The sequence below is a fragment of the Acanthaster planci genome, linkage group LG10 (assembly GCF_054643075.1).
Source record: "Acanthaster planci isolate LZ-2023a linkage group LG10, COTS_SCS, whole genome shotgun sequence".
Classification (NCBI taxonomy): Eukaryota; Metazoa; Echinodermata; class Asteroidea; order Valvatida; family Acanthasteridae; genus Acanthaster; species Acanthaster planci.
The window spans coordinates 11,486,848-11,506,612 of NC_141786.1; the positions used below are offsets into that span (position 1 = coordinate 11,486,848).

General features: G+C 41.5%; 1 protein-coding gene across 2 annotated transcripts in view; it reads left to right on the plus strand.

The window, feature by feature from the left end:
• Positions 1-19,554, plus strand: part of LOC147797757 (uncharacterized) — a 103,073-nt gene extending 83,519 nt beyond the window's left edge. The window contains exons 3-8 of one of the 2 annotated variants that reach the window (XR_015426679.1): positions 14,755-15,059; positions 15,331-15,654; positions 16,753-17,017; positions 17,421-17,441; positions 17,678-18,391; positions 18,993-19,554. Coding sequence is in view for 1 of the 2 variants with exons in the window: in XM_087142179.1 (XP_086998305.1) it covers positions 15,435-15,654; positions 16,753-17,017; positions 17,421-17,441; positions 17,678-17,885 (714 nt within the window). In the remaining variant the exon portion in view is untranslated. Of the gene's footprint in view, positions 1-14,754; positions 15,060-15,330; positions 15,655-16,752; positions 17,018-17,420; positions 17,442-17,677; positions 18,973-18,992 lie in introns of those variants that run through there. The other variant, XM_087142179.1, reaches the window with a different exon arrangement.
• Positions 19,555-19,765: the final 211 nt, after the last annotated feature.

A 19,765-nucleotide genomic window follows, 5' to 3' on the forward strand; every position in this document is an offset into this window, starting at 1 on the left:
GTCGTTTTCCTAGTTCCGGAATTTCCTAGTTCACAAGAGCGAAAAAACCACTAAAATTCACGGGCAATAGGTCACTCGCTACGTGTGATTTTAAATATTTCTTTAAATTGAATAGTCATATAAACCTTTGCATCTAATGTCTGCTTAATCAAAATGACTTTTTTAGAGTTTCCGTTTTTGTAATTTACCGAAAACTGCAAGCTTTTCCCCTACTCTCGGATCGCGCGGCGTTACCACGCAAAGTCGTTGCGAACTCAACTACACGGGCGCAGCAGAAATGTACGTGACGTAATGTGTTCGTCAACTGTGCGGCGCGGGAAGGGTAACGTTGATAGCTCACTGTACAGTTGAATAGTCGAGTCAAACCTTACGCAGTTTCTACCTTTTTAATTCATTGGATTTCTTATTTTTCATCTATTTTTTTCAAAACTAAAAGATTCTCTATTAGAGAACAATTTTTTACAATGGTTTTGCCTGAAAATGGATTTTTCGTACGGTTATTTTTTTTTTGGGAAGACGTTTTTATCTCGATCCAAAACCGATCCAGAACTAGGAAAGGTATCATCGTCACTTTCGTCGATCGATCCTGTGAGTCCAAATATAAAAGCTTAGATTTAAAAAAAAAGAAGTATATCCAAAACACAATGTTGACTTTTGACCATATTTCAATCGAATTTGAGGATTTTTAGCTGCAGTCTTAGTGAATAATTTTCGCAATCCGGAACTCGGAAAATGACCGTACCAAACCCATATAAACAAGAGACCGAAGGAGTTTTGTCTTATGAGGGGGTAGCGCTGTTGATGTACACTTGCATGACTGTATTTGTAACTATCAAACACTGTCGACCTAAATGACTTTTGTGCGGAATAAGTAGTGCTTACTGTTTGAATTAAGAGTATTTTTGTCAAATAAAACAATATGAATGAGAATTACTTTATGTCGGGATTGATGATGAAGCGAGAGCGGACTGTGTTATATTCCAGCGGTACTGGGACTCCACATGGCGTGCGGTAAGTAGTGATCACGCACAACTTGTGCGATTGATCGGCCTCTTTTGATAATTAAAGCATTAAATGTGCGCTACAAACCCAAAGAGTCAGAGAACCAGTTTAGTTAAGTTTTATACCAAGAAATATTCTGTTTCCAAATCATTTTTAAATTAAAGCAACTTGAATTTCATCAGTGATTCAGCGAAACTATAGATGAGGAATTGACCAAAAGAGCAGGAATGATGTTTTCTGTATGTACATGTACTAAAGCATTTCAAATCCAAGTATTTTTTTCCACTCGAAAAAAAGGAAATGTTGAGAGGTGCAAGTAGTGCTTACTGTTTGAATTAAGAGTATTTTTGTCAAATAAAACAATATGAATGAAAATTACTTTATGTCGGGATTGATGATGAAGCGAGAGCGGACTGTGTTATATTCCAGCGGTACTGGGACTCCACATGGCGTGCGGTAAGTAGTGATCACGCACAAATTGTGCGATTGATCGGCCTCTTTTGATAATTAAAGCATTAAATGTGCGCTACAAACCCAAAAAGTCAGAGAACCAGTTTAGTTAAGTTTTATACCAAGAAATATTCTGTTTCCAAATCATTTTTAAATTAAAGCAACTTGAATTTTATCAGTGATTCAGCGAAACTATAGATGAGGAATTGACCAAAAGAGCAGGAATGATGTTTTTTGTATGTACATGTACTAAAGCATTTCAAATCCAAGTATTTTTTTTCCACTCGAAAAAAAGGAAATGTTGAGAGGTGCAAGTCATAATACAGTCGGCCAATCAAGTGTCACTTGTCGAAGTGACTTTTACTTATACATTAAAATCTCGACAACTGAACCTCAGGGTAATGGAGTTATCCTGAAAAAATATTTATTTAACAAAACCACTTCATCGTGGTACGTACCTTCGTGTGGCAAAACTTTCGTAGCGCTTAGTCATTTAACAACGTGAAGCGCTGCTATTTTTTTCACTTGGGCCTCCCTATGTGTGGTCACATGACCTTTCTTTTTACGGTCACATGGCCGCTGCAGTGTCAGCGATATGACTGCCTGAAGGGCACTACAATTGGGCCCGCGTTGTAATCAGGTTAGTTTCAGCGTCTTGAAAGCCAGGATTACACAGTTGCAGCTACGTTGATTTATAATTATGCAACGTGCTGGTCCTCGTCAGAAAAGAGATGAACTTGGGATGACTCCTAACCCTATATAGACTTCCTATACCTTTAACGCCGTTTGAAGCATTTTGGTGGCGGTTTTTTGAATCAGAAACTTCAAAATAAGTGGATATAATGGTGTGGGCATTGTTTGAGTTACGGTGGTATTTTTGTACATAAAACTTTAAGCCTTTTAACCCGTGACGTACATAGCACTGATCTGGTCCGCACGTGACACGACCAGCGCTCACCATTTGTGCACGCCACGTGCGTTCCGCGTGTACGTGGTCAAGCAGCATCCGGGACATTTCCTTTGAGCGTTTGCATGTGCGTGTTTCACGTAGGTGGTTTGCAGCTCTGTTTCTTTTCTGACGTTCCCCGTGAAGATTTGTTTTTCTGTTTCATACACCCACAAAAAATTTGCAAACTGAAGGTAACAATTTGGTTTGATAAAAAGGTAGGAGAGATTAACTCCGACGTTTAGAACAATGTTCTGCTTGCTTCCTATGTACCAAAAAGAACCGTGTTTCGGATACATGATCCATCGGGTCGCGCGCAATGCCATTTGTTATTAGGCGATCTCTTTTCCGGGTACCCGTTGTTAACAAAAAACGGGTACCCGGTTCTAAAAATACCCGCAAATGCACACCCCTAATTTCGTGCGTATGTACTTTATGGACGACCCCTAGGCTTGTGGCGATTAAAAATTCTGCACGTTTGTAAAACACCGGTTCCGGCGCAAATGGGGGGACCAGTAGCATTTTGTATATGCGCGCATGATGAACGGAATCAAAGCCGGGATTTGGAAAACACACGACGTCAGTGGATCGATAGAGCGTGCAAGTAAAAGGTCACGCAGCTCGCTTCCGGAACCCTCGCGCAGCGAGCCTGTGGGGATTTTACACAGGCTTGACAATCCACTGTCTATTAATTTTCACAGACGTTGACACAAACGTCCAGACTCCATAAAATAAAAACCTCAGAATTTAATCTTGTTATTTATAAAGTAACATTGTGGAAAAATACTGCGAAAACGGTGGGAAAGTGTCTTTCTCTCGTGACCTTATACTCGTTCCCAGGCTTGCCCTATTCTTTATGTGTTGCCAGCTCACGTGAGAACGATGAACCCGGCTGCGTCGTTTCACCTTTTAGCAGGTACGTTAATGATGAACCGTCGTGCAGCCACTTCTGCAACAAGACCCACGTTTGTGGAATGTCAAACACGCAACGCTCAACGCGTGAATCTTCTACTGCATGTTGTTTAGACATGGCGGAAGTGAAATGTCAAACATTTTAACGATATTACTCCTTCCCACTTGAATGATTTATTATTTTGATAAATTGAAAATTTGAAGGCTATTTACAGGAGGTTATTTCAGTCACTTTAATTGCTTGAGCTCTCAATTGTACAATTTAATTGAAAATGTTCGGAAAGTTGATTTCTCCTATTCGAGGGTTCTGGAAGCGCGCAACGAGGGGTCAACTTTCAGGCTCTATTGGCGTGCGGGCGCCAATGGTCCTGGAACCAAGACTAATGTCTCACGTTAGATGAATCAACTAAACCAAAACTTAAAACTCCTACCATCCTACGGCTTGCAAGCCAACTCCGAAACTAGCCCCCAAACGACTTACAGTATAACTAGAAACCTCTCACCCGGAATAGTTTTATGTTGATCATGTCATTCCTTGATGGCCTGGTTCATGCAAAGGCGTTGACAATCCTGTAGGGTAGTCCGGAGTTCACAAGCACATCCCAAGCTCGGCGCAGGCCATGGTCAGCCTGGTGGTGGTGGTGGGGGGAGGGCAGGCTATTGCGCTGGCGTGCGTTTCCGTTTGCCATCAACTGGCAGTGACACTATGACAGTGGCCGCACCTGATGTAACGTTAGACCTCCTTCCTCCATGGTAGGCCCAAGGCCTACGTATGATGAATCCCAACCAATCCAAACTCCAAACGCGGGGGTTAGGCCTAGTCTTATGATGACGACAGATAGACACGATGTTGTCCATGGGGGTTCCAGGCAGCCGAGAACACTCCTGCGAAAGAACGTCGTGGGCCGACGATGAGCAGGCAGACATGACAGAAGGGGAAAGAATGGGTGTTCGGCTGGGGTTGGACGCTCCACGGCCACGGGCGGTGACCGAATAGGCCGATCGAAGCCGTCCTGAGTCATGAGGCAACGATCACTGGAAGTTGGCAAACTAATTCCCAGTCCAACAAAATGACACTCGACCAAACGACTGGTGACTGTGGAAAGAAATGATAATATTTCCAGTGGAACAACGGAAAAACAACTGAAAATCGGAGAACAAAATGTTTGGCCAGTACACGCTCTGAATGGCTGTGACAAAATGCGAGTACCACCTGCCGAGCGCCCAGCATCATGATACTCACGCAGAGAATTTGCATGGCTAAGCATTCTGCTAACCCACTTGCATGCTCCTGAACTTTCACCTATACACAATTAACCTTTATACGGCATCAAAATTGCCCTGGCCCATAAATCAACCATGCAAGGGTTCGTTGACCAGATGACTTACTTCACTCGCCAGCAGCGTTTGATAGCAATCTCTAAATCGCCAAATGCACTACAGAGGATATGGCATCGGGCCATGCAAAAAACGCTCACTGAGTATACAAGACGTTTTACCCCTGAATTGGGTAAAAGGAATTATTGCAGCATACAGTGCCTAACTGCAATTTTCCAAACTTATTGTGTGACAAAAAAATAACGCACAGTACAATGAATCTACAGGGTCGTGATGAGAGTCAGTATTGATTCAGCGTTGTTACCAACTTTAAAGTCTTTATTCGCAAGAACGACCAAGAATGTTGCGATAGAATTGTAAGCTAACTGTTGACTGAATTGGAGAATTGAAAAGCAGACTAATATAGCATACTGGATACTGTATACTGGATATTGAATACGGGATAATGGATACTGAATAACGGATACTGAGGAGCTGTACAATGATGCAGGACTTATATACGGTTAGAAACAGGATGTAGTTAAAGTCACATAACTCAAGAAAGGAAAGTCTTAGTAACATGCCTTAGCTGGATACTTAGAACAATGACTGTGAATGAACAATTTCACCTTAAAACAAAATCCTTGGTGGATGATAATACGAGCTTAAATGAAGCATGCTCCCCCAGTGAAGTGTGCCCCAGCCTCTGGCCTAACATTACCAGCACGCTGTCGTAAAAGTTGGTATCTTAATCCTGCACTATCTTACTCTTTATAATGGGTTTTGCGGTTTTGTCATAAGAAACGAGAGCTGGGGGTTGGATTGCAGGCTGTCACGGGTAGTAGCCCACGTTATTTGCGGTCAGGTAATCGCCACAGTTGATTGGTTGACGAAGTGAAATGGGTATAGCAGCAGTGACCGGTCAACACTGAATGTTGTAAAGTCACCTCCATAGTGTTGACGCATACTTATTGACGGGCCTTAGACTAAAGTAATGTTGGAAAGTACTGTTGCCGATAATTTATTTTTCTCATTTACACCAATCCTGAGGGGGATTTTTTGTGATAAGCAAAAAAATTGATTTGTAAAATGATTTTAATATGCAATTTGAGTTTGACGATTTTATGTACAATGTTTATCATGAACATAGTACATGGTGTGGCATTGATTTATAATATATAATCTTTTCAAGACATGGTCACTTTTCCTGTATACACTGATTTCCCTTTTGTCTTTGGCAGCCGTTTAATACCAAACATCAACAATCATAATGATACAAGAACAGATTAACTAATTAGCCTTGGATGACTGGACGATGATACAATTGTGACTGGCATTAATTTTGTTCATTAATTACAAAACACGTTTCTTGTGTTGGTGGGTTGTACATGTGATACATTGTTATCACAAAATTACTACGCAAAGAAAGAAATTAGTTTAAACAAACAAAGAAAGTAAAATTCGCCAGGAAACAGACTTTTAAATAACCTTCTATCTACCGGTACATTGCACAAAGAGAATCAAACCCACATGTCTCGTGGATTGGAATATAAGTGGAATTTTTCTTGTATCAATTATCCAAAAGCCGCAAAAGGCCGTCTATAGAGGGTCTGTTTCTGCCATACCCAAATATTTGAAATCCGCTGGGGATATAAATTCTATAAACCTGTCTGGGCCTCAGTTATTTGTCCCCCAACTATGTATTTATATAGTCAAAGGTTTTAATGAAGGGTCCAAAATTTTATCAAGTAAGCTTCAATTTAAAAGTGCTCTGAATTAAGAGGGACTTATTTTATTCACAGACCTACAAAAAAATCATTCCATTAGGATCTTGCTATGACGATTGAAGACCGTAATTGCAAAGGACTTGGACTAAAACTGGCAGTCAAATTTGTTACATTTTGACATCTCAAGCTCTCATTCATCGCATGGTTTTCCATATTGTACAACACCTGATATTCGGTTTCCATTTATTCCAAAGACCTTATTTATGGAATCTATATGGGATTTTTCTTGCAAAACAATATTCCGAATTATATATTTGAAATAGGACTCAGTTGACCAAGTCCCCAATTTACGAAAATAAAGGCTTCGTTTAAGTGTGGACAGTTTTAAAGTCACATTTTCCGTTTAATTGTGTTGAAACATTGTTGCCGATGAAAAAGGGGATGCAAGTGGGCTGAGAAAGGGATGCAAATTGCCTCGCCAGATTGACCGTGTCAAAGAGAGCTTGTTGGAGGTGAGTGGCTAGGTGCTTCAAAGGTTTGGTGGTTTTACCCTCCTTAGAAGACGGATTCTGATACTGTTTTTTCTGTATGCCTTTGAGATATGACTCACTTTGTTGCAGCAGTAACAAGTTGCCTGCTTGAAGGGGCATTCTCTTGGGGAGTGTTGACCCAAGCATCGGTAGCAGTTCCCACTATCCTGGTTCTGCACTAATTTTGAACCACCACTTGCATGACTTCCAGTGGTTGCCGGCTTCTTCTGATGACTGAAGCTCGGTTTGGGATTTGAAGTAGTCACCTTTTTTACTTCTATATTGGCTTTGGGTTGCAGCTCCTGGGCTTGCTTGTTTGCCATTTCAAATGCAATCGCAAGTTGCAGTGCCTTTTCAAAAGACAGTTCTTTCTCCGTCAGTAGCTTCTTTTGGTAGTGTTGATTAGCCCACACACTGATCTATCGCGAAGGACATCTTTCGGGAAATTCCCAAACTTACAAGTAGTTGCCAGGTGTTTCAGTTCGACTACATACTGATTCACAGATTCCCCTGGTTTCTGGTGTCTCTTGTGGAATTTGAAGTGCTCTGCAATTGTCAGCGGTTGTGGTGAGTAGAGATCTTTCAGCAAGTTTTTCAGTTCATCCAGTGATTTATCACTCACTTTGTCTGGTGACACCATGGACTTCAAAAACGAGTATGATTTCGGTCCAATAATGGTCAGAAAAACACTCACTGCGTTTGCGTCTCTGATGTCATTAGCGATGAAGAACTGTTCCACCCGCTCTAAGTAAAACGTGAAGCCTGAAGGTCTCCTTTCCTTCATCGAACTCGTCCACTTTTCCGATTATTGCTGCCATCCTACCTTCCAGATGGAGTCTACAACATTGTTGGTAGTAACTAAGTTTTGACTCGGCTACCCACAGGTTAGGATATCTCATCCTCGTCGCCAGAATTTGTCATATCTTTCTGGAGTAGGTACATCTTACAAGGCAAAGAGTCACACTACAATGGCGGCCATTTTACAAGGGGCACTCTCCGGCGTGTTTTTACTTCAACTACAGAGGGCGGCCAACAACTTATACAGTAACATAATCGGACTACTACAGGCTATATACAAACGATAGTGATTAATGGCGCGCGTGACAATCCGGTTTGAATATGCGTACTTGTAATTAGGTTTTTGTAACCTGAAACCACGCGAGAAGATATGATTCGTCCGCAACTGTGACTTCACTATGTTAATGCACGTAGACATTTCCGCGCGTAAAAAAACGAACTTCAAAGTACAATTTTCGCATTTACAAACCGCATTTTTTACGGAGACTTTGTTGGTTTCTTGCTGTAGTTCAAGAGTTGATGTAATTTTTCAATATTGTCACTATCAAGCTAAAATCTTTTGGTGAGAAAGATTGCCCGATCTCGTCCGCCTATTTCGGATTTAGAAGATCAAGTTTTGGTGTAATTGGATAGGAACTTACTGGTGCGTGGAAGAATAACCACATTCACGTACGCTTTACCGGTTTCGTGATAAAGCAAATATTTCAGTTTGTTGGGAGACTTTAAAATAATGCATCACTCAAATAGATCAACCCGTCTGCACTCAAAACATTCCAAAAAGACTTTCCAATTGTTTAAAGGTGTTTCACTTGTTTCGCACCTCTATTTTTTCTCCTTTTTTGCAACTCCAACTGCAACTTCGCATATGTCGCTTGGGTAGCTTCAGCTTTGCCAATCTCTTAAGACCAATGACAGATTGTTTCTAGACAGCAGTTACCAGTGAACATTAAGTTTTGAAAGTCTTAAAAGTCTTGGAAATAAGTACACTTAGATAAGAGAATAAATTAATAATGTCTTAAACTGTCAATGATGACAATACAAAACCACTAGATATTAATTTACAAGGAAACAAGGGAGCTTAGACTGCAAGCAAAATTCAGTGTTTTGTTGGTTTATTGAAAATGTCAATCACAAATCAGTACAGAAACTTTACACATCTCATTCTTTCTTTAAGCTGCCTTTACCTCTTTAAACGGTCCAGATTTCCTGCGTTTGTAGTAATTTTCAAAGACCTCAACAACAATTGTATGGATAGAACGCCTGAATTATGAAATTGTGTAATGGCTTTGTTGCTCAACCGCATTTAATGAGGGTAAAAAATGTGTACATAAAAATGAAACTTTACTGTGAGTTCTATTACATGAACAAAACCTCGGGGGTACATTCTGAGTTCAAAACAATTCCTTTCTGCCAAAAAAATCTTTTTGAAACACCTATTTTTTTCACAGTTTTCTGTATATTCACTTCAGCAACGCAGATACATGCACAATACCTACATGGAGTCTTGGACAGCATATATGCTTTGAAGATTTCCATCCAAAATACTATTTTCTAGTCTTACACTTTATATCAAATAATTTGACAATTTTCAATAAATATTTCCCGCTTAATAAAATGTCATTCATCATTGTACGCTTCAACTTCTTTTGACTAATTTTTAATTCTTTCCTTGCAGTCATCAGAGTCATCCTTGAAATGCTTGAAATTCCAAATCATCAGCTCAGGCATCACGGTATCTGTGTAATTGCTCCAACTGGAAAAAAAAATAATGTGAACATACATGTACTATGAAATGGTTGTAAAAATAATGATTGGCAGTTTTCTCCATATTTATAGATTTCCAATGGCATTCCTCATCTTGTGTCAGAATCACTTCGATTCAAATTAAATAAGAAAAGATGTTTCTTATGATTGTTGTTGTGTTTAACGTAAAGTGTAAATGCTGCCTTTATCAACTGCAACAAATTCCTGCCAAAAAATGTAACTAACAATCACCTGTTGACCCCGAGACAAGCCAGGCCATGCAAATAAATTACAGATGTTTGCCGGTATAAAGTTCACCACACACATACAAAAATGATCCGTCATGTCCATTTTTCGCAGGGTCTTATTTTTCAGCCAACCGAGATTGACAAAAAAACTTTTGGTTTAAGCCTAGGCCCACCTTTAAATATTTCCAAACATCATTTGCCTAGCACAATGCGACACGATATCATCCTGGACCAAGTACTGAAGTAGTGCCACGACTGCCAAGGTAATAAAATGTGGTCTTCAGCATATACAGAGCTGTGAAAGTGGGGCTTCTACGGTCACGACATGTAGGAATCAGTCAGTCACTGCAGTGGGTGCGGGCCCCAAGCTCGGCTCAACGGCAGCCAACCACAAGGCGGCCGGCCGCGGTTTCGCGACTGGGGCCCGTGTCAGCTTTCTTCCCACGGGTGTTAGCTTCCAGGCATGCTAGATGGCTTGCCAAGCGTGGTAGCCATGGAGTGATTCAGACGTTTCTGATCTCCGACAGAAACAAACAAGCCCATAATTTCACATTTTCACGAAACATGCAGCATTAACTCCAAACTAGAGAATTCTCCAACTTTTCACGACATGGTACACAGTGAATCACGAGCAATTTCAAATCGAAATGTCACCAAAATATGATATTCAAGGGTGAGTTTTCATGACTAAAATAAATTTTAGCTGTCTTCCTGCAGTGAAAATAATGAACACTGGACCCCCGTTCACCAAATTGAAGGAGGTAGATTTCTGTAAAAAATGCGGTTTTAAAAATATCCTTACTTTTTCTGACAAATACTCAAAAATGTATGATTTTATTCAAAAATATGTCGAAAATTTGACCTCGCATAATTTTACTTTGGAATGGAATATTTTGTATCATCTAAAAAATATTTATAATTTTGATGAATCCATCTAAGCAACTGGGGTGACTACAAACCGCCAGATACGATGTCGTCACTGGAAAGAGGGGATGTAATTGGAGAGACGTCTCAAGTTTAGCTCCCGAGGGATTAAAAATTAAAATTCATAAGCAATAATGAGGGGCGCCATTTTCAAAATTTTTGGCGCATGCGCAAACTCACCTTCACAAGCAACCATGGGACGCGTTCCGAATTTAAACTCACACGGTTCCGGGAGCGGACTATTCCGTTGAGTCCGTTTATTTTTTCAGGTTTGCAGAGCCCTGAGTCCGTCCTAAAGGGACATTAATGCTTCAGTGGTTGTCCCCTAGCCTCTACAGATCTTACAAACCACCAAAACCCACCAAAATTACATCACAGTACCGTGGGGGGCTATTTTCCCAGGCTATCCGGATTTGACGGGGGGGGGGCCTCGCCACGCGCCAGCCAAGCCATACCACCACCACCACAACACCCCCAACAAAAATAACACTTTAAAGACAGCCGAAAGAGGCCTCTGACAAGTTCTAGACAGCTGTCACTGATAAAGAACATTCCACTGCCTGCCCCAGGCACCGTTTTGTTAACAACCCATTAGATTGTGCACAAGGGACCACTTAGCGCACAGTCCTATGGGAATTGCCTGGAGGCTGGCTCAAGGCCGTCTGGATTTTTGCATTTTTTCTGGCTAGGGGAGGCCCTGGCTGTAAAATGACTAAACCAGGTTTTTCAGCATGTTCAGGGGTAGGATATGATAAGTAGTCGTGGAATTTGGACTTAAAAAAATGTTAATTAGCTCCAACGGACTTGCCAAATGAGGCTGCTTCCTCTATCGAGGTTAAGCGAAAAATCGGCAGTTGAGCAGAGCTATGAAATTGGGCCATGTACGGCGCTAATGTACATTGCGCCGCTGCACCGAAGTTTGATTTGTCCGAAACTTTCAAAATGGCGGCGCCCAGTCTCATTTCCGGGAATCTATTTTTTCAGTAAATATTTTGGCTAATACGAAACTGTGCTATTACTATAAGGAAATCGGCAGGAAAATAGGAAAACGTGGCTCTGGGGATAGGGAAATTTTCATTTATGTAGAAGCACAGTCCCAGGTGTTTCGGATCGACATGGTGGGTAAACTGGGTAAACCCACGCAGTCTGTTTTCTGTTGCCCCCCCCCCCAGGATGATTGTCTGCTGTAGTCAGCACAGCTTTTACGCTAACTGTTAAACAGTGCTGAAATTTGCCTCTGAATGGCTTTTAAAGCAAAAATAAATGATTAGCGTGTTAAGCATGATGTAATTAGTTCACCCGATTTCATCTAGTGAGGGCGTTATTGCATTTTAATGTTGTCTATTCCCTTGTGCACAGATTCTCAAAATTACTTATTTTTTGTCTAACGTTAAATCTAGATTGGACAAAATCAATGTCCCATTAATGTATCTACCATTTACTCCTGAAAATTTTACGGAAACAGCATTTGAATTTATTACAATTTTCACAAAAACACCATTGTCGCCCCGATACTGCAATTTTAACCACTCCTGACATAACCTTTGTTTTTTTCAAATTGTCATATTAATATGCATAACGTCTCAAATGCACCCAGTAAGCATAATTAACAATGTTTAGGTGTCAGGGTATGCATTAGGTGCATTATCAAGATCGAATTTCTTTCCTGTAGAGGAAAAAATTACTTCAAATAATAGGGTGACAGCAAAAAGTCGCCCTTTTTAAAAAGTCACCGCAATGTGGTACTTTTTACCATAAAAAGTCGACCATTTGCAGGATTAAAGTAATAAAGTAAAGGTAATAATATTCAGACATCGCAGATGGCGGAGTAACAGGACTTCTAGTGGGGGCACGGCTAGACGTTGTTGTACTTCGGTTTTTGTGACCCGTTGCCACCATTGCAACTCCAGTATTAGCGCAAGCAACCGTTGTAGTCGTCAGGGTGTGAATATGCGATCCATAAGGAGTCCAGGCCTTGCAGCCATACAAGGGGAAGGACACACAAACAGCACTGAAGACCACCATCTCTGTTGGGGGTGTTAACCTAAGATTAAGTCTCCATGGGAGAGCCTACGAAACGCTGACGCAGCACGACAGATTCTCCTAACTACTCTCTATACCAGGACATACTAAGGCAAACCTGAAATCATGTACCGCGTGTTAGTTGAGATTTTGCTTGCTAAGTACCACGTGACAAGCATGTGCTCTCCAGTTATTGAAACAACCAATAGTCTTCAAGAAAAATATTGTGAGATTTGCAATGCGTTCCGTGGAGTCTTCAACGAAGGTAAGTGAAGTCGAAATCAAATTCTCCCACCAGTGGCAAAGCAAGGATGGGCAAGGGCCAACTGGGCCCTGTAGGAACGGTTGCTTCCCCTCTTGCCCTCTCTTAGAAGCGCCTGGCTACGGGCTACGCCACTGTGTCTCACTAACCTTTTGGCGAGCAAAAAAAGGTGGATAGGTGTAATCGAAATTCCACTTTTTCACCAAGGCTTTTCCAAAAGAAGAGATTTCATAATCCAAGAACGTGAAAGCAACGTACTGCTTGCCCCTATGCTGTCACGAAGACGCATTCTCTCACCGTTAAACCCTAGCGTCTTCTAAGCACAAATGAAACGCAAATCTGTAACACTTTTTAAACATTTTGACACGTTGATAAATTAACACATACAACATATTTATATGCTAAAAACACTTTTTTATTTAATAAAAGAAACGTATGTTTATAGTTAGGTTAAGGCAAAATGTGAGGGCTTTTTACGCGTTTATGGATTGAAATAGCCTCTCTCTGATCATTTGTGAACCCCCCCGTCCACGATTCTTGTATGCCAAAGATTACAGTTTTCACTTGAATAATGTGCATTTCAGGAGTCATCAGAAATGTTTGATGTATGATGTGTAAAATGTGGCAACGTGTCATCATTACTGGACATGTTCGGGCCCGCGGTTACACCACTATGTAGTCAACTGCTTTCCCCGCGAGTAGCCACGCCCACAAAATTACATGGGGGTAGCGACGTGGATAAAAAAATATCCAGGTCATTTCCCGGTTATGGCTGTAGCTCGGTACCCCGATGAACATGTACGACAGTTTTGTGGCTGCTAATACACCCACGAGCTCCCCTCTCTGTCTGCAATCCATTTAGTGCTGCGAAAGTACAATAAATACCAGTCACAACCCAAACAGCCGTAACCTGTCGGCACATGTCCGTCAACAGAGAGACCCACTTACTGCGAGAGATCCTATGGGTGGGAAGCCTAAGGAATACTGGTCTTTCATCAGGCCGTACTCTACAACGGTTTCAGCTGGGTTGAAAGGACTTGGCAGTCTTAAAGGACATTTGTAGGTCGAGAATTACAAAAATCTTCAGCTTAATTCCACAAAAAACAAACAACAAAAGTTATTTTAAAAATGAGGCGACAGGTAGGCGTCTTTTATTTCGGTGGTTTATAGAAGGGTTTTAACAATGTGCACGCGAAATACAGCCACACACACTGTGTTCAACTATTTTGTGTGAATTCCGATCGACGCTCACATACAGCTGTTGGTTGCATATCATTCGGCGTACGTAGCCAGTGACAAATCGTCTCAGTTATTTTCATGTGAATGGTTGCCTTTTTCTTTGGGTTCCTTTCCATTGTTTCTGTCATTCTTGACCTATGGAAACAGCGTCTGCGTGAACTCCAAACTGTAGGTACATAAATATTTGTAACGTTATACAACCTCAAAAACAAACGTCAGTGAACAAGGAGACTTAAGAACAAGATTGACGGAAATGAAACGCCGTTGATGTAATTTGTTTTTACTAATCTCAAGTTGACTTTTCAACAATATTGGTGGAAGAACACAAAGCAAAATTCCAACATGAGTGTTTCAGGGTGAAGTCAGGCAGGAATAATTTTTCCAGAACTTATCAAATGTTATAGGACGGCCCCGAACATGTAAAATCCCCTTAGCTAGGGTTCTGGAAGCTTCCTGGTTGACCTTTACTTTCGGGCAATGTATTACAGAGTGCGTCGCGATTATTTCTAAGCAAAATGTCTAGATGTTATGCCCCTTGCCCTTATAGGATTGAGGGTAGGGGGCTTGGCGTGCATTCAGCTTACACGCACATTTCGACAACTTGGGTTTTGTTTCCGTTTGGTTACCCGGACAGATTGGGACCTTGCCATGACCACGGTCTCCACGGGGCCCTGTTGTCAAGGGCACTGATGTCTTAAGCACCTGCATCATCGAGCAGCGATCCACTCTGGCGGTGGATTCAGTGGCAGTTCAACCTTGATCGGATATCCTCAACTGATCTCACTGAACCGACGTACCAAGTAATCTACACGAATTTGACTCTAGGTGAGGTGCACAGAAACCAGTCTGGCTGGTACCGATGCGCTGGGAGCAGATTAATGCCTTCGTCTAATTGGAAGCCAAGAGCATTCTCGAAGTGGACGGCTGTTAAGATCTTTTGTAAGTAGATTTAGCTTCCAACAAAGTGAAAGCAACGCATACAAAACCTTTTTACTCGCAGTTTCCAAATCAGTTGGCCTATAGCATGCTTAATGAAGCAAAGTTGTTATTAAATCTCAGCTGTTTATGATATGCGTCCGTCATCACAGCCGCAAATTTTTAAAACGAAAGAAATCCCCCCCAATCCACATTATTTATGGGATCCAAAGCGGTTCTGAAGACTTCGCAAGGTTCACAGAACAAATTCATTCCTATTTGTCTCCGACGCTAGATCGCCCTGAAATTACGAATAAAGACAGGACGTGAATTGGCGCTGATGAGAACCACCCAGCTACTTTAGAGTGCGTCATCGTGGGTAATCCCCTTCCTACGGTCATGTGGTACAGTGCCAAAGGTACTGCAATAACTAACGACACCGATCCTGGTCGAGTTTACCTGGAAGATACCATATCTGGAGATGAAATTACGGGATTTTTAATCGAGAGTCACTTGACCATCTTCACAGTGCGGAGCACCGACTACGGAATATACAGATGTAGAGCTGCCAACAACATCAGTTTGTATGATGAACATGAAATACATTTGAATAAAACAGGTAAATTTAGTACATGGCTTTGTTTCCCTCTCTGTTGTTATGACGCTCATATGTAATGCAATGATCTCCATGTAAACAAAACTGGACTGGGCCATAGGTAGGTAGAAGTATATAGAAGTCACTGCGCTCCATGTTAGGCTTAACATGATTTTCAATGATTTTCAAAGTGGGAGGGCCAGTTGATAGATCATCAGGCATCAGTCATCCATAAGTACATCCATTAAGCCTCACCCAATAATACACTGTAAAAGGGTTGGTCGATTTTGGATTGATAGTTTGCCAAATGTTAGTAAAAATATCAACTTGGCAACCTTTGGGTGAATTCTTCCCATTATTTGGTCAATGTTGACCAACGTTGACGGAAAATTGATCAACAATGTGGTAGCTTTAACAAAGGTGGGGCAAATAACAATGCCCAACACTTTTTTGACCAACTTTTTTTACACTGTAAGACAGTCCCCCACCCCTGTCCAAAAAGTCGGGGGGGTTCATCGAAACACTTTTGAATTATGGAGTGACAAAGTAAATGGGACTGGCTCCCTCCGCTCATTTCAATCATTCATGTGTCAGCGCGTAGCTTCAGTCTTTTTCAGCGCTCGGTAAATTCCGCAATGCCCTCAAATTATTATTCGCCATCTTGATTTGTGCATGCGCCCCATACGTAACACCTCCAAGGTGGGCGATCTTGGTACTCTGCAAATCTCACCTGTCTCAAAGATTTAGCAGCGAAGTTATGCGGGTATGGCTCACATCGACGGACGCATCACGCCATTGAATGCAGCTAAGATATTTCTTTACTTGGATACCAGTGATGTCTCAATCACAAAGGACTGTTTGGCAACGAATGCGAATTGGTCTTCAGAACGGACCGGGAACCTGCGACGTATGTTTCACGAATGCAGTCCTTATAACCCTACTAGGCACGTTTCAAATAGCAGGTTGAGGTGCATGAGGGCACTCCTAAAACTTACTAAGTATTACATGTTTTCATTATGTTTAGGTAAACTCAGGTACCTCTTTTTATCTGTAGCGTTACGGTTCATACATATTCTACTCGTTTGGTTTCTACATATGTAATTTTTTAAAATTTCTTTTCAGGAAAGCCTGATGCACCGAAAAATCTTCGAGCATATTACGTTACAGAGAATGATATGCGGGTGGTTTGGGCACCAGGTTACGACGGTGGCGAGACTGTGGAGTTCTATTACATCAACATTCGCGTCATTCCCCGAGATTTCGACCCTCTGGGCTGGAATGAACTCAACCCAGACTGGCCCCGTGGTCACGCCCTATCAGGTAGCCGTGTATGCCCAAAACAGACATGGTTCAGGTCCTTGCGCAACGGTGGACAAACACACGAAACGTAAGTGTCGTCTGTCACTCTAATTTGTGCTATTGGTATGTGACTGTGCAAATCGTCCGCTAACCGAGATACATTATCGGTTGCATATTTTGCCTATTTCTAATACTGCGTGCTAAACGACTGCAAGACACTGCCTCCAAGTCCGTACACGATCTATAGGGCAACCCGTGAGAGCTAAACAAACCAAAGTTACCAAATAGTATTCACGTTTATGTTTTGAATTTAGACAAACGTGTATTTTCTATATTGTTCTTTGAATCCATTTTAGAAATATCAGCCACCTATAAGCAATGTAGAGAAACCTAACAAACAACCAAAAAACCAGTGAAAATTTTCGAATTGATAATAAACAGTCTAACAGTTTTCTGCGCTTCTTTTCTTTTCCATTTTGGTGGCGTTTCAGCCAATTCACCGTTATTGCTGGGTAAGTAGGCCTACTTTAATCAGAGGTGTATTCAGCGGGGGGGGGGGGTTGGCAGGGGGCAACATGCCCCCTTAACATATTTTGTTCAGAAAGAATACTCCATAGGCGAGTAGGAAAGAAAGTAATATTAGCACGAAAACCATAAGAAAACAACACCAGCAAATAAAAGCAACGAGGTCAGGATTTTTCCCCAAACTTCATGTACAAAGGCCTTAACCGTCATTTTTTCTGATCAGAGAGTCCCTGAAGAAAGTGCTCAGTCAGATGAAGATGGGCATGATGAAGAGTTTGGAAATGACAGAAGATAAAGCTACGGAGTTAGAGCGTCAACTCTACTTAGCCAACCCCTCTGTGGATAAAGTGTTCAAGTTTGTCCTTGGTTACACATCCTTGGTTACACTCTGCAATTTGGAGGGAGTCTCTACTCTCTGTGCCCGGTGTTAGGAAGTACATTGAAAACGCACATTGCGGTCCTCAAGGCTAGCCTATATGTTTGATATTGTGACGCGACAGAGGGTGCTGGGCGAAAGACAACGTTGGCGATGGCGCTCTGCGTAGCAACAAGAAAGAAGTGCGTGCATGCATAGGCACATGTCAAGCTTGTCTTGGGCCAAGACGGCAGAACTCGATAGCGGACTCGATCGGGCATAAAAAGATGCCGCGCGGGCTTAATTCCATTGCGCCCTCTCCCAACTTCATTTCACCAATCGACGGCTCATTCTGTCTGTAGCCCAGCCCAAAATATACATAGCGCCCTCAAGCGACCACTGAGAGAGAGGCAGAAAAAGCTCATGGATGCAGCCATCTTTTTCCTTCGGAAAGCGACCGGCAGGAAAACAAAAGGGGCCTAAAATTGTAATTTAATGGCCAAAATCACTTCCTATATTACGCATTCCTGAGTTTAATAATCATTGCTTCCAGGGATACTGCGAGTAGCTACTGGCTCTCAGGTAAGGCCAAACTTTGATGATAGAAAAATAGTCGTTTGGGAGCCATGTGCTTGTACCATAACAGTTCAGTGCTATGCATACATTACTCAACCTAGGGGGATTTTGTCAATAAGCCTGTAATTGAAATCTGAAAGTAAAACCATCATATTTGCGAACAATATAGGTCTGTAACAGGGGGGAATTTAATATTTGTAAGCCTACTTATGGGACTTAACTATCTGGATGAGAAAACCAATAATGTTTGTGGGGGATATTTTGCATATACATGGGGACATACGTAACTCATAGGTGAATATTGTGCATTAAAGGGATACCATACCGGCAAGATCTATAATTTGCATAACGTAATACTTGTTTCTCAAATTAAGAATGTTGTGAGGAACATATCTCTTTGGAAATTTGTGGAAAATGCCAAGAGGTAATAATTCCCAAGCTGATTTACTATTAAAGTAAATATGATTACCAGTGGAATCTAGAAGTGTCTAGTGTTTGTGAACAAGCTTCACATGTTGCATGTGACAGGATATGTAATTGAGCCACCAGAAAATGTTACATGTATAAATGGTACATGTATATTAGGTTCAAATTTGTTTACTCTCAGGCCCAGTGCGCTGACCCGAGAGAAGTATTGGACAACTCCCACATTCAGCTCCTCTTCCTGAGCCTAGGTGTGCCAGACAGTACCGTGGGATTGTGCACTCGGGAGTTTTTGACCTGATTGGAGAGTTCCGTGATCAGCCCAGTGTGGACTTCTTCCTCCAAAGACGTCTATTGCATCTTCAACTCTGAACGTAGGCTTCAGACATCTGTGCTCTGCATACTGGCCCTACCTGATCAGGGAACTGAACAGTTGCAGTGCTGGTGTTGGACCAGCCAGGATCCTTTTGAAATTTAAGAGAACTGACCATTTGTGGTTGAAATCCAAGATCTTGGTGAAAAACTGTGTAGATCTACATATTCTATATCTTGTGTGTGTGTATCGAGCGCTCATTGTTATCTTGTTGTCATTGTTATCATTGTCATCGGTTTTACTACTGTTTGACCTTTGCTTTGTATTGTTATACATTTACAAGTGTTAATTCCAAATCTGCATAATTATAAGTGATTTACTGTTGCCAGAGGAAATCAAGGTTGAATTAAAGTGTGAAGTTTAATCTGAGAAATACTTGTCCTGGTTGTTTGGATTGTGTGGGCTACATTTTTGGCGACCTTGCCCAGGACCTATTAAACCAAACCACATTTCCAAATTCAGACTAGCAGATTGAACTTGACTTTGATTCTTCCCACAATTTCCACACATCAGATTCCTCCAAATTGGATCCATGTAATTTGGAGTGAAGTTGCTTTTTGTCATTCATCGTAAAGTTTTTCTTG